At 36.2% G+C, this 15,692-nt stretch overlaps 1 protein-coding gene across 1 annotated transcript in view; it reads right to left on the bottom strand.

Annotated features, from left to right (window-relative positions):
* Positions 1-15,692, bottom strand: part of FAP (fibroblast activation protein alpha) — a 78,189-nt gene that overhangs the window by 32,667 nt on the left and 29,830 nt on the right. Inside the window, exons 9-14 of the mRNA XM_080669385.1 lie at positions 15,393-15,547; positions 12,528-12,631; positions 11,941-12,076; positions 7,551-7,595; positions 1,219-1,323; positions 1,050-1,120 (exon numbers count right to left, since the gene is read on the bottom strand). Coding sequence (XP_080525511.1) covers positions 1,050-1,120; positions 1,219-1,323; positions 7,551-7,595; positions 11,941-12,076; positions 12,528-12,631; positions 15,393-15,547 — 616 coding nt within the window. The remainder of the gene's footprint in view (positions 1-1,049; positions 1,121-1,218; positions 1,324-7,550; positions 7,596-11,940; positions 12,077-12,527; positions 12,632-15,392; positions 15,548-15,692) is intronic.

The raw sequence follows: 15,692 nt of genomic DNA, 5'->3' as shown, positions 1-15,692 counted from the left end.
TTCTCTCAAAGAGTCTGATTTCACTGCCACTGTGCTAGTTCATGTCTCTGTCACCTCAGGCCTAGATTATGACCATATCTGGGTCTTCCTGCCTTCAGTTTTCCCCTACCTTCTGAACATATTATGTCTGAAATTCCCCATCTGTTTTTATCTTGCCACGCCTCTAACGCTGGTGATTTTAATGGCTGCTCCATATAATGTCTAAACTCCTTTGCTGACTGTTCAAAGAATTTCATGGATTGGCAATAGTTTCTGGCAGGTTTTAGCCAATGAGCCTGAACTAATGATCCTCCTCTTTGCTCTTAGATTCCAGCTAATGGTAGGCAGATTATACCAGAGTACCCTGGATTTGAACCTTATAAGGAGTGAGGAAAAGGAATTATACATTCTTGATTACAGAAGTATGACCACAAATGACTATTTTAAGGTGGTTTATTTAGACTGTATGCAGGATGGACTGGAAAGGAAAGAAGTCCCCATGTTGAGGTTAACAATAAGAACGTTAGGTTGAATGTGTTCTAAGTTTGAATCCTAGCTCTGCCACTAACTATGTGGCCTTGGCCAAGTTAAATTTCTGAGTATTGATTTTCTTATCTGTAAAAAGGGATAATCATTTCTACTGTACAGCATGTGGTACACAGTAATTGTTCAATAAACTATAGGTGTTACAGATAATAACAAATTTATATAGCAGTGAATCACTACAAAAATATTTTCTATGTATGGGTTGCCATCAATGGATTTTTCAAGCTTGCTCATTGCTTCAAGTGCTGAAGAGTCAAACTTGTCTTTAGAACCAGTTATGACTTTTTAAATTTACACTTTTATATAGGTACCTATCACATATCAGAAAAGAAATGACCACCTGCCATATATTCTTTCCTGGTTGTTAAAGAAAGTGCAGTCTTCAGAAAAGCACAGCTGTCTGAACTAAACTACATAGTAAATAACTAAAATGCTCTGAACAGAAAGAAGTGGGGCAGGATCCCTTGTATGTCCATTGGCTAATTAAACCCTGACTGGGGCAACATGCATCATGCAATACTTACAGTGAATCCCGTGTTACTCTGAATATATTTATGGCCTCCCACTTGCCACTTGTAATTTGAATAGCGTTTTCCTATAAAAAGACAAACATTATGTGGTGTGAAACTGAGCGTTATTTGAACAACTTCAAGTGAATGATCTTTGAGGAGATAAATATTGGAAGGAGCGTACCACGGTGTCTTTGATATAGTGAATATGTTTGTAGCCATCCTTGTCGCTAAATATTTTGTAGTATGAAGTAGAATCATAGCTGAAAACTGGTGTTGAAACAAAGAACTGAAAAAGAAAAGGTTGTGTTCAAAAGACAAACCAAACTAAAACTATCAATTTTTTTAAAGCAATGTATATAAGAACTAGAAAACCTTCCCTCCCCTACCTTCTGTCACTCACATCTGGAATTCCATTATTTTAGGTGGACGGTTTTTCTAGTGATTTTAACAGACACTTGTACATTCCAACTACTGTTGAATTGCTACTACAAACCCTGGGTTTAAAATGTTTAATTTGATTGAGTGTTTAATTTGTATGTTCTGAGATTATGTGATGAACTGGAAAGGAAAGAGAGTTGAAAGAATCACACATGAATGTTGATATTTAACCAAGTCAGTCTTCAAAATGTGGTATTTGACCAAAATGTGACTTTTATGCAGGCTGATGGCCTTTTTAATTTTTTATATGTATGATGATGTCAAGTACCTAATGCCAGTGATTCAATGAAGACATTTGAAATATTAAATATCATGGCCTGCTAGGCACAGTTTTAGGGAGAGACTTCTAGCTTGAGAGAAAAATGTTACCCAGGACAAGCAAGTGGGGGGGGTATTATTATTTTTTATTTTATTGCTTAAAGTATTACAAAGAGTAGTACATATTTCTCCTTTTTTTCTGGGTTTAGTCCTTGAAGTCAGGGAACAGAGCAGACCTCCCTTGTTAGCATCCCTGACTTCTTTGCAGGGACGCTGCTGGGCACCCCTTAATGACCTAAGGAGTCTCTGACATTCCGTTCTGGTGTTCCCTGGAGCAGAGCTGGCCATAAGTCAACATCCTGAATGGTACAGATAACCAAAATCCTGCCAAGGTCCTCACACCCAATTTTAGTTGGTAATTTCTCCCATTAAAAATGTAGACTCATATTACATTTGGTGGTGTATTTACAATTCTGGTCAGCAGGTTTTGAAATGGCAGTAACGTGGAAGAAGACCTACATGACAGAGGTTTTACTCTACATCACTCAGAGTCGATATTCCCACAGATGATCCAAAACCAGCTCTCTCTAGCCCAGTGCTTTCATATGGCAATGAACATGATGCTCAACTCCTGTAGAACTGAGCAAGCAGCAACAGCCAAATGACTACAGTATCTTTTAGCTGCAAACACCTATCCTGCTGACACCCACCCGGGGACTCCCTTTTGAGTAAGCACATAGGGAAAGTTGATGTTTGCCTCTTTAGTGATGGTCCTGTGTGTGATCTGATACTTGATGCTTTTTTATAAAATTGAGTATGATGATTGTGTGACTTTTCAAATGCAATTTATTTGACGTGGTATCTGTAGTGTTCTGAATAGTCTTCCCTAAAATTGATTTCCATCCAGAACCTCAGAAGGGGACTATTAGAGACTGAATATTTCTCCCAAATTCATATGTTGAAACCCTACCCTCCCACAAAGATGGTATTAGGAGGATATTAGGGTTAGATGCGATCATAAGGTTGGCGCTCCCATGAATGAGATTAGTACCCTTATAAGAATCACCAGAGAGCTTGCTTGCTTCCTTTGCTCTGCTCTCTGCCACATTAGGATACAAGAGGTGGAGGTCTGCAACTGAAAGAGAGCTTTCACCAGAATGTGATTATCCTGGACCCTGATCTCGGACCAGTTTCTAGAACTGTGAGAAATAAATTCCTGTTGTTAATAAGCCACCCAGTCTATGGCACTTTTTGAAGCAGCCCAAACCAACTAAGACAATGACACTATTTAAAAATAGTCTTTACAGATGTAATCAAGGTATGAATTAAGATGTGAGACTAGATCAGGGTAGGCCCTAAATCCAATGACTAGTGTCCTCATCAGAAGAGAAGAGGATGCAAAGAGATATGGAGAAACAGGGATTGGAGTGATGTAGCTACAAGTTCAGCACATCCAAGGATTGCCAGCAGCTATCAGAAGCTGGAAGAGGCAAGGAAGAATTCTTTCCTGGAACTTTCAGAGGGAGCTTGGCTCCACAGACACCTTGACTTTGGACTTCTAACCTCCAGAATAGTGAGAGAATGAATTTATGTTGTTTTAAGCCACCAAGTTTGTGGTAATTTGTTACAGCAGCCCCAGGAAACTAACAGTGTCCTACATCTTATCACTTTGGCATAGAAATGATAAATCTTTAACAAAATGAAAATAGAATAATGAGAAAATGTGGTTTCCTTGCACTATCCTCTTATTAGTTTCATTAATAAGTCCAGCCTTGGTAGCATTTTGTGTATTGAGACTAGTGCCTCTAAGTGAAATTGAGAGTTAAGAATCCCAAGAATAGGAAATTCTGATTTGCAGTTTTGTGGACAGAATTTCATTAGTGTATGTCTGACAACAATCATTCTTTTACTCTAGAAAAAAATTATGCTTTTTTAGCAAATGATGATATACTTAGTAGTAACCACTTTACAATGCCCCTCTGTCACTCCTCAGGGTAAAAATAAAAAACTGGCTTTATGTTGTCTTAACCGCTAAAATGGAACCAGGGTCACAAAATATTTTAAGGTGCTATAGTAAAAATATATTCTCCTTACACCTGCAGTTAGTTGAGGAACTTGGGCCAAAAATATTTATTCAAGATTAAAACTGAAGATTTAATTTTCACAAAAATAAAAAAAATAACAGGGTAGAGTGTTATGTTTTAAGATACTAGAATCAAGCAAACAGGAAGAATATTTTTTGCTAAGCAAAGACTGCTATCTTCTCCCCTTTTGCTGCACACATCAAAGACACCTTCTTAAATAAACAGGTAACCTGGGTGCAGTAAAGAGAGTGTGAAAAATGTCCTCATTCACTTGGCCAGGGCTAGGTCCACAATGCAGTCTCACTTAAGTGCTTCTGGCAACAAGTCACATCTGGACCCTAGAAAATCACAGTTATCACCAGGCCTCTCCACAGATCCCTTTACTTTGCTTAGATTTTCTGATAAATTACTCATCTTATGTGCAAAGCCATTCAAAATATTTTACTTGGAAGGTAAGATTATTTACCAGCAGATAATTTCTTGCTAAGGTTGGCAAATGACCTAAGGCTAATGCCTGAACTGAGTCCACATGTAGTCAAAGCACAGACTTCCAAGCATCAAGTAGAAAATTTATTTTTCCAAACCGGGGGATTTGGCCAACAGTCTAAAGGAGGTGTGGTGTATTGCTTAATTATTTTGAAATCATTTAAATGTGGCTTTGCAGTCTAAGCATTCTGCTTTGTAGAGTTTGTTCCCCAAAATTTAGTGATTAAATACCAGCTACATTGATTACATCCTCTTTTTTGTCTGTTTTCAATAGAGCAAAAAGAGATTTATTTAAAGTTAATTTGTTGTTATCTTTCTGATTAAATACAGAAAAAGTTAGGCTATTTTCCCCAAGTTAAGACACTGTCTATCTCATGCTAGAGGAAAAAAAGTGATAACGTTCTTAAACTGTTTGCTAGTTTTGTGCCTGCAACTAAACAGGTCAATTACTTTTAGCAAGCCATTTAATCTCACTTTTCTAATTCTTAGGTAATCTCTGAGGGTCTTTTTCAGTTTAAAGCACTTTGATAAGTTCTAAAGGAAGAACTACTCTGAAGTTACTCTTTAAATTTATACTAATATGACCAGCCTGTACACTTTGTCCACAAATCTCATAAATATTACCTGAACAAATGTCAGAAAGACATATTTCTGAGTAATTTTATCAAGTCACTGGTTTAATTATTGGTTCAAGGAAGCTAAACAGCATACTAGGGCAAAGGAGCTATGACTACATAAAGTTGTGCCCTGTTTTTTTTTTTAAAAAAAAAACAGGTCTGAACTTATAAAATCTAAAGAATGACCTCTTCAAAGCAGTTCCCTTGGGAGAGTGTGGACATACTTTTGAAAGCTATCATTGCAAAGAATTTTTGACAATTCCACTTCTGGTTTTTATAAAGTTTACAGACTATTGGATAAATTTTAAGAGATTGAGATTTGTAAATAAGAAAAATAATGTTTCCCAAAAGAATTCTAAAGCTACAGGTATTAAAATGATCTAACATAAAGTCATGTGCTGCAGATACTTTATTTATTCACTAGATTTATTTTGGCATGACTTTGGATTTAATATAAGGACCTCATCTTCCCTCAAAGGACACTTACGTCCCTCCACTGAGGGTATTTTTAAAAATATATATATTTTTATTGATTTCAGAGAGGAAGAGAGAGGGAGAGAGAGATAGAAACATTAATGTTGAGATAGAATCATCTGTCAACTGCCTCCTGCATGCCCCACACTGGGGATAGAGCCTGCAACCTGGGCATGTGCCCTGACTGGGAATCGAACCATGACCTCCTGGTTCATAGGTCAATACTCAACCACTGAGCCACGCTGGCCGAGGCACTGAGGGTATTTAAAACAGTGATCTACAGTTTTAGAAGGCTATTTATTTATTTATTTATTTATTCACCCATTCATCCAGCTAATGTTTGCTCTATAGAGTATAAAAATTGATAAGATGCAAGTGTTTCAGAATGAGAGTATTTAAAACAGTGATCTACAGTTTTAGAAGGCTATTTATTTATTTAGTTATTCACCCATTCATCCAGCTAATATTTGCTCTATAGACTGTAAAAATTAAAAAGATGCAAATGTTTCAGAATGTTTTGAAAGCTGGTAGCATTTTCAGAATAAATGTATGGATTCCTAAAATTATGTCTTTGAGAAAGTTGTTGGTATCATTGTTTATCTATCTGTAAAATCACATCATTCATGTCACTTTATAGTAACCTTAGTTATATTACCATCATGAAGAACACAACTAAAGGAAATTTCAAGTCTTCTTTCCCTCATTCTTTACTAGAAATCTTTATAATGGGAGTGAATAGGTTAACTTTCCCCTTTCTTCAAGTTTTCAAGTGCTGATTTTGGAATTGCCTTCCTAGAAGGCGAGCTTCTGATTAACCAAGAATCCAAAATATTTAGAAGATCCTATTCTTTTATTGAATATGCCTAATTTTTCCTGGGTTATTTAGTACAGTGACAAAGAGTAAATTAAAATAGGACTTTCCCATTTTTTTCCTGACTTATACTTATCCTTGTTACTTTGTTATTTTAGAATATATTTTGCATTTACTGTATGCTATAATTAATGAAGTAATAACTGTTCTTTAGTTAATGAATATAACTGAAGACTGAGTAAACATATGCAAACTAAAATCATTGGATCTAGAAAAATGTTCAACAGAGTTTTTAATATCTAAAGATTTTTACTAAAATTTACCTTCTCCTTACCCATTTTAACTTTGAATTTTTATGAGACTTATCATCTTAAAATTGACTTCTGAATTCTTTATTGTCCTTGTATTATGGGTTAATGTGTTAAATCAAGTCATAAGAGTTTCCTCTTTCTTTTTTTAAAATGTCTGCAATTTTCCTCCTAAATTGCACCCTTCTTTTTTTTTTAATTTCTTTATTGATTAAGGTGTTACATATGTGTCTTTTGAATGTGTCAAAATCTCAGAAAACATCGCCTTTTTAAAAACCCAAATGCTAGTTGAATTCAATCATATTTTTGAGTTAAGTTGCAGTAACCATGCAACATTCACTTATTCTGTGTTATTTTGTATTATTTATAGGGTATGCTAGATACAATTGATATTTTCCTAAAACATATTTTTCACACTAAAAATCCCCATAAATCACTGAATAAGTTTATAAAAAAATCCATACATAAGTGATCACAAATCAGAACCAAACATATATTTTTCTATTTGCTATCACTTTGCTTAAAAAACTAAAATGAATGAACATATAAAATGAATATATATACACACATTAATTTTAGTTTTTAAGCAATTTCAGTTTATAGTAAAATTTAATGAGAGGTAGATTGTCTCTAAATTACAAAGGATACTGAATATATTTATTTTTCCTGAATTCAAATGGCTAATGATTAATAAAATAATTTTAGGCAGATCAGGGACTATGTTACTTTTTAAAAAATTATCTTTATTGTATTTGTTTAAGAAGTAATATTAATTATCCATATCAGACAGTTTGTTGAAAAAGTTAAGGTTGGAACATGAAGAATATGATTGATTTGTTCTCAAAAAAATTCTAAATGTACATTAAAATTGTCTAGCACAAAATTGCTGAAGGGATCACTACCTTTATATTTTTTACATTGATATTTTTTTCTATTAAAAAAATACTGCCAGTTTGAATACATTTCAAATGGTCTTTTCACAGCTGAGAATCTGTCAAGTGTCATTAAAATATAAAGAAAAGATAGCAAAATCATACTCCACCAGCCCATCCAGTTCTGCTTTCTTCTATATGCTCCTGGGTCTAAAAGAAAAAAAAAAGATCATATAAAGCTTAGTGTTAGGAAGACTGCTTTTTCTAAATATAATCTGGACATTTGAACCAGTTAAGCTGCCTCATCAGAGTGTACTATCAATAGTCCACTAACTTCACACTTGAGTTTAAGATGACTATATTCAAAATCTTATACAACAGCACTATTGCACGCACATGGATAAAGGCTGGATTTTATCACAAACCTTTAATAATTCTGGTTGAACTTTCTATGATTCAATGAATTACCACATCATCAATGAAGGCCTAGCAAAACACAAGTACTTGGTGTCATATAGGTAAAAAGGCGTATAGGGATCTTAATATTTGCACTGAATCTTATTTTGGTATATATTTTAGCATGGTATAATCAATCACTTATTGAACAAATATTTAGTAAGCCTAAGAAAATGAATAGGCTTTTCTAGACCAATAATTAGAGAAAGAACATTCTAGCTAGAATGAACAGTGTAGAGAGTAGGCCAGTTTAGTAAACTACAGGTGATTCAGTGTGCTGAGTGAAGGGTGACTAAGGCAAAGAGAAGATGAGTGAGGATCTAGAGGTATCAGCAAGATCTCTGAGAAACTTTTATGCCACCCTAAGAAGTTTAAATTTCTCTTGTTGGCAAATCCTTTGAATGATTTCAAAATCACAATTTGAAAAACACAATTGTGAACATGATACGGAAAATAGATTAGAAGTGGGTAAGATAGAAGGAGGCAGACAGATTGGTTGGATGGCTACTGTATTGTTTGGAAAAGGATGATAAAGACCCAAGTCTAGGTAGCTGCAGTAAGGATAGAGCAGAGATGTTGCCAGACATATTTAAAAGTTCAAATCCTCAAAAAGAATTAACAACCATTTCTTCTTCTTTTTTTTTTTACCCTCACCTGAAGATATGTTTTACTTGTGTGTGTGTGTGTGTGTGTGTGTGTGTGTGTGTGTGTGAGAGAGAGAGAGAGAGAGAGAGAGAGAGAGAGAAAGAGAGAAAGAGAGAGAGAGAGAGAGAGAGAGAGAGAGAGAGAGAGAGAGAAAGAGAGAGAGAGATAGAGAGAGAGAGAGAGAGAGAGAGAGAGAGATTGATTGGTTGTCTCTCATGCATGCCCCCAATGGGAACTGAACCCACAATCTGAGTATGTGCCCTGACTGGGAATCAAACCAGCAACTTTTTGGTGCATGAAACAAGTTCTTTTTTACTAGGATGATAGTAAGACTATATTTCCCAGGCCCCCTTCCAGTTGGATGTGGTCATATGATAAATTCTAACCCATTGTGTGAAAGCAAAAGTGACTCATGCTACTTCTAGGCCTAATCTATAAAAATCCTCTCATACACACAATCCTCTATTCTTTTTTCCCAGACCCCAGATCGATGTTGATGATCAGATTTGAATAACCTTGGACTAGCGTAGGATGAAGATAGCAGAAATATCATCAACCTGAGTTCCTTACTGACTGTGTGGAGCAGAGCACCACATCCTACATCCCCTCACTAGTCCCCAGTTACTTAGGTTCACTATTAGATGGGTACATACAAAATTTGTACTCTATTAATCCAATGAATTATTGGAGGTATTTTGTTGTTATTTCTGTTGTTATAACAGCCTACCTTGCAAATATATTAACTTGGAGAATATTAAGGTTTCTAGAGGAGTCAGAAGAAGAGCTGGAAAGGAAAAGAAGAATCAGTGAAGTAGAAAAGGGATCATGAGAAAAGTACTGTCATAAAAAGCTGGGGAATAATAAATTTTAAAAAGTTTGGCCGAAACCGGTTTGGCTCAGTGGATAGAGCATCGGTCTGCGGACTGAAGGGTCCCGGGTTCGATTCCGGTCAAGGGTGTGTACCTTGGTTGCGGGCACATCCCCAGTAGGGGGTGTGCAGGAGGCAGCTGATCGATGTTTCTCTCTCATCGATGTTTCTAGCTCTCTATCCCTCTCCCTTCCTCTCTGTAAAATATCAATAAAATATATTAAAAAAAAAAAAGTTTGGATTTTCTCCTATAGTACCTCTGAGAGAATACGACTTGAAAAAATAGTGAAACATTTTGATTCATTACTTTTAGCCATAAAGATAAAATTAATTTTGATCCCATTTTCAGAGAAGAAAGAATAATATGAAAGATGTTCCTCTCCCTAGTTATAAATTTCTTAATAAATATTATTAATATAATTCTATTATAAGTAATTATTGACAGTTTCCTTTGCTTCTTTGTTTTTGGTATGACTTCCAACATGAATAAAATGTTGCCAGATCAATTAATCTTAAATGTTATTTGTTTTAAACACACACACACACACACACACACACACACACACATCAGTCATGAGTCTGGTTGCTGGAAAATTTAATACTCTGTTGTTCTTAAATTTAAAAATGTGTTCCATGTAATTATCAGATTATTTTGAAAAAGAGGTTGTTTTGAAATCCCAAGGTTATTCAAACCTGGTATTCTAAATGTAATCTCTGTTTTGGGCCATTAATAAAGTTTATATTCCAGGTAATTCCACATCTTAGTGAACAAGCATCTATATGTTCTGTCAGTTTGGATTAAATAGTCTCAGGTTATAATAAACTAGAATTTCATATTCCAAAGCAATCATAGTTTTTAAATGCTTTGTTTTAATAACTAAAATGGTATCTAAATGACCAATTTTATAGTTTTAAACTAACAAAATTAAAACAATAATTTCTAACACCCAGATTCAATGAAAATGTCAAAGCTGACTAATCAGACCAATGATTTCTAATTAACTAGAACAATCAAATGTATTCTCTCTTTTGTGTGTGTGTGTGTGTGTGTGTGTGTGTGTGTGTGTGTGTGTGTGTATGACACTACATTAAGGCCAACATCTTTCTGCTTTGTATATCAAAATATAAATAAGATAAAAATAAACTTCTACCATATCCCATCAAAATTAGTCAAGCTGATTGCAGACACAGTAGTGATTTAAAAAATATATTTTTTAGCCTGAGTAACTTGACCATTATAGCCTTGATGTATTTCCAAACAGATTCACGTGACCTTTTTCTTGCAGAACATAATGTCCTAATTTCTAGATAGAATTCAGTGAATTACTTTGATTGCTCTGTGCTTTGCTTCTCACTTTACAAAATAGGTTTATCCTATATTTGGTTTAATGAAACATCTTTTTATAATTAGAAATCTCATGAAATGTACCCATCAAAATTCCTATTTAAAGAAAACATTTTTGTATTTCTTAGTCTCTAATGTGAGTACTTATGAACAAGTTTATTATAAAGCTTTTAGATTGGTGAAGTAGTTTTCTGACTCATTAATTCAACAGATTATGTTTGGATTTGAGCAATAGAAACAATTAAAACTCAACAATAAATCTGTGCCTAGTTTTCACATTTTTTTTCTCCCTAAAATTAGCACAGTATAAAGCATTCTCCTAAGATAGGATTTCAGGACAATTTGATCTAATATTTTACCTCATATTTTCAGTTACCTACTTTTGATTTTAAACTGGGAATATTTGGCTTTCTTTCTTTTCATTTTCTTTATAATTTTTATTTTTCTACTTTGACATTGAATAGAATGTGCCACCATTTGCATGTTATTTCAGTTCTTTTGAACAGAACACATATATTTCCCTAATAAACACAGCTTATCTTTTCATATTCATTGTTTTGCTTTTTTTGGACTGTCAATTTTATAATATCAAAAGTATGAATTTTCATCCTAATTCAGAACCAGACACTTGATTTTTCCAATGTTATTTTCCAAATAAAATATCATTTGATTTAGTTTTTTACTTATTCTAAACAAAGGCTAAAATTATTCAAAGAAAGAAGTGGTATATTATTTATTTAATAAAACTAATGACCCTGCAAATAGTGAATGTTATTATTTTGTTATTCGTTTTGCAAAGCAATCCAGAGTTGGATGCAGTAATTTTGGCTTTATAATATAAACTAGAGGCCCGGTGAATGAATTCATGTATGGGGGGGGTCTGGCTGCTCACCCCGATAGGGGCTGATGGGGCTGGGCTGGCTGGGGGGAGGGGATGCAGGAGGTTGGCCGGCTGGCCCCACCCCTAATTGGGGTGGGGGGGGTGACCAGGGGCAGAGCCAGCTGGAGGGAGGGACCATGGGCAGTTGGCCGGCCAGCCCTGTCCCCAATCAACATCCCACTGGCCAACCTCCCAATGCCCCTCCCCTTCACTGGCCCCACCCCCTGATTGAACTCCCAGTCAAACTCCCAGTTGAGGAGACAATTTGCATATTAGCCTTTTATTATATAGAATGTTGGCTATAAATAAGTCCCCACTCTTGAACTTTCTTCAGAAAGACACCTCTGTTTTAATAACCTACCTTTGGACAATCCCATGTCTGCCAGCCTTCACTGAAATCACATATAGACAAGACTGAAACATTCTGAATTCTTTTTAGCCACTGCAAGCATATTCGTTCATCAGTAACCCACGTGAGCCAACTGAAATAATAATCACTGCAAATAAATCAAAACAGACCATCAAAACCATAAACAAATATCACATTCAAGTAATTTTTTAATTTCTGTTTTCTAAAGGATCTATCTTATTATTATTAAGTTAAATACTTATTCCATAGATAAGGAAGGCAAAACATTCCCTTTCTGCAGAGTAAGTTTAAATACACCTGCTGACTTTTAAAGACTATCTATACGAGTTCATCCATCTAATGAAATTATTTTATACTTGAGTTTATTTTAGAAAAAAATTTAAGACATAAAGCCAAAGCTACTAGTCACCGTATAGGAGAAAAAGCATTAAATTAGCTATTATGCATAGGTAAACTCAATTTTTGCTTATAGTATATATACTCATCATTAACTCACTAGAAAAGAAATATGAACACTGATTAAGAAATTTGTGTTAAAATTCCATTTCAAAGGTGGAAAGCAGCTGAGATGAATATACCTTGAGGCTATCATTGCTGGAACTGGCACTTCTATGGGACCTACATGCTCAGGGTAGGTGGTATCCACAATAAATATCCGAACAACAGGATTCTTAGCTCCAGCCTGACAAGAAAATAAAGGTAGATCAGCTCATAAAATTCTAAATATCACCAACATTTGAAAGACATTTTTGGAATTTAGGCATGTTTTTATAAGATAAAAATGTTAAGTATATTTCTGTTGAAAAAAAAATATAATTATAACATGACCAGGATTTTTACTTCAATTTTACCTGCAGGGCAATACTGTGTCAATCAGTGTGAAAACACATATTTTAAGTGATTAGTTAAGAAGCTTTGATTCATGGAAAAAATATTTTGGATATGAAAATACAGTTCTGTAATCAATATTTTCTTTTCTGATTTTTAAGGCAGATTATTTTCCATTTATGATGATGATGATAATTATTATCATTTCACCCTCTGCTAGGGAGATTGTGGTTGGGAGGAAAGTGTAAAAATACATAGTGAAAGATACTTTTTGCTTTTATCCTATAATTTGGTCCAGAAAAATCACCAAACACTCAGTCTCTTAGCTCGTTACATTACTATTGCTATCATCCCTCCAAACTTAGGAAAGTTTCAACTCCAAATATGGAATTTACTAGAGGCCCAGTGCACCCTCTCCAATCCAGGACCCCTCGGGGGATGTCCAACTGCCTCTCGCAATCTGGGACTGCTGGCTCCTAACCACTCACGTGCCTGCCTGCCTGATTGCTCCGAACCACATCTACCTGCATGATTGTTCTCCCCTAACTGCTCCCCTGCTAGACTGATCACCCCTAACCACCTCTGTCTTGCCACACACCTGGGACCCAGGAGTCTCTCCTCCAGCTGATCACAGGCACCTGGGATCCAGGTTTCCCTCCCTCTGGCTGGCTGCAGGCACCCAGGACCCAGGCCAGCTTCGCCTGGGCCGCAGCTGAAGGCGCTGGCACCTGGGACCTCAAGGCGAGTGGCTTGTCCCTATCCCGGGCCACAGCTGCAGGCACTGGCACCTGGGACCCAGGACTGCGGGGTGTGCAGCTTGTCCCTCTCCCGGGCCACAGGTGCAGGCACAGCCACTGGCGCCCAGGACTGTGGGGCATGCAGCTTGTCCCTCTACCAGGCCACAGGCCCAGGAGCAGCCACTGGCATCTGGGGCCATGGGGCAGGTGGCTTGTCCCTATCCTGGGCCGCAGCCCCAGCTGCTGGTGCCCGGGACCACAGGGCAGGCAGCTTGTCCCTCTCCCCGGCTGCAGCCTAGCTGGTCCCCATTCCTCTCTCGCAAGCTCATTTGTGCCTGGCTGGTCCCCATTCCTCTCTCCCCAGTGTTGAGTGTCTGAGCCATTTTGGCGTGACAGTGTGATGACCATTTACATATTTAGCTCTTTATTATATAGGATAATTTTCTTGTTTTGTGTTTTCTATGCTATTATATATATAAATTTATTATAGATAAATTTATATGACAGTGTAGTTCACACCCAAACAACTTCTTAGAGTTTCTCTGTTATTTTACCACAGAAAAAGAGAATCTTGTAATTGTTAAATAACTTAAATCAACTATTTAAGTCAGTAGTCTTAAATGACTCAGTGCTGTTTGGATTTATCTAAGGACTTGTACATGTTTTCCTCTAACCCCCTGTTTTACTGAAGGCTCAGCTGGAATTTCTTGTTTCTTCCAACTAGTCTCACCTCTCAGTCCAAAGTCAGATGATTTAGCAACTTTAGTCTTCAAAGAAACATGGGAATTTGGGTCCCAACTTCTTTGTCATTGTCAGTTACTCTTCAGTTCTTCATCGCTTCCTGCTCCCTTTCACCCTCCTAATGATCCAAGTCCTTTTACACCATGGATCCCAACTATTACACCTCTTGCTTCCAAACGTCTCCAGCTCCAGACTTAATAGTCAGCCCTTGAGAGGTCTCCTACCTAAACACTCATCTCTATTCCTTAATGTTTCTCCAATGACTTTAAAGTGAATTTTAAACTGTCTAACATTTCTATTTCTGTCACTATGGCCACTTTGGAATCTGCTTGTGTGTAGGTACATCCCTCTCCTCTTTGTCACATAAGGACCCACTGGATCCATCGATGGCAGTGTTCCCTGGCAAGTAAAAACAATGTGGAGGAAAGGACATTGTACTACATTCTAAAATCACTTTCACTCCTTGCACAAGAGGAGAATTTGTGATTTGATTTCCTTTCAGATTTATTGTCTAAATTAAATTAGGACTTGATGCTCTCCACTGAGATCTGGCCATTTTCCAACTGCACATACTGGTCTCTCCGGACGTGGGAATGAATGAAAAGTATGTACACTAAGGCTTCTAGAATGTTTATGCAAAAATCTTTGGGCTCACACCCAGTCTAATTCACTCAAGGCTCACAAATTTAAGCTACCTTGTATGCCCAGAAAAGATCATAACTCATGCTTGCTTCTACCTGACAGGAACATCAAGTTCAACATTTGTATTCCCCATTCTATCTTGCATTTACATGAGAATTCAAGAAGGAACTGCAAAACAGAACTTTACCCTGAATTTGGAGCATGAAATATGAAAAAATTAAATTTAAGCTAAGCTTGTTTTTCCTCCATGATCTAGACCATATGTTTTTCAAAGCTTCTGCAATAGAATTTAGCAAAGACTACTTCATCCAGCACAACCAGATGTCCAAAGCAACAGATGTCCACATAAATAATAGATCACAGTACAATGTTTGCTTTACAATGCACAAGGACAAGAAGCTTTCCAAACTTGTTGATCCCACCTCTATTCATGGTATTGGTTGCTCATTTTGACACCAAGGAAATAGAAGCATCTGCTAAAAGTATTCCACATACCTTTGGGTATGGAATATTTATTGTCCTAGGATATTGCTCATCACCATAATAGGAATAGGCAATAACTGGTATTTCTGTATCATTAAACTCTGCATATGCCAAAAATTTTCCATTTGGAGACCACCAGAGAGCGTATTTTGTAGCAAGCATTTCCTCTGAAAAATAAATACTAGCATATTAATTATAATTGGCGTTTCCTCTTAAAATCATTATAAATATTTCAAAATACATTGTATATATCCATTATTGCCCAAAATAATTTATTTAATGTAGATGCAATATATGTCCTACTTTGGTTAT

This window comes from Plecotus auritus, assembly GCF_963455305.1.
Source record: "Plecotus auritus genome assembly, chromosome: 5".
Taxonomy (NCBI): Eukaryota; Metazoa; Chordata; class Mammalia; order Chiroptera; family Vespertilionidae; genus Plecotus; species Plecotus auritus.
The sequence above is the reverse complement of the archived record's forward strand: the minus strand, read 5'-3'. Positions and strand labels throughout refer to the sequence as shown.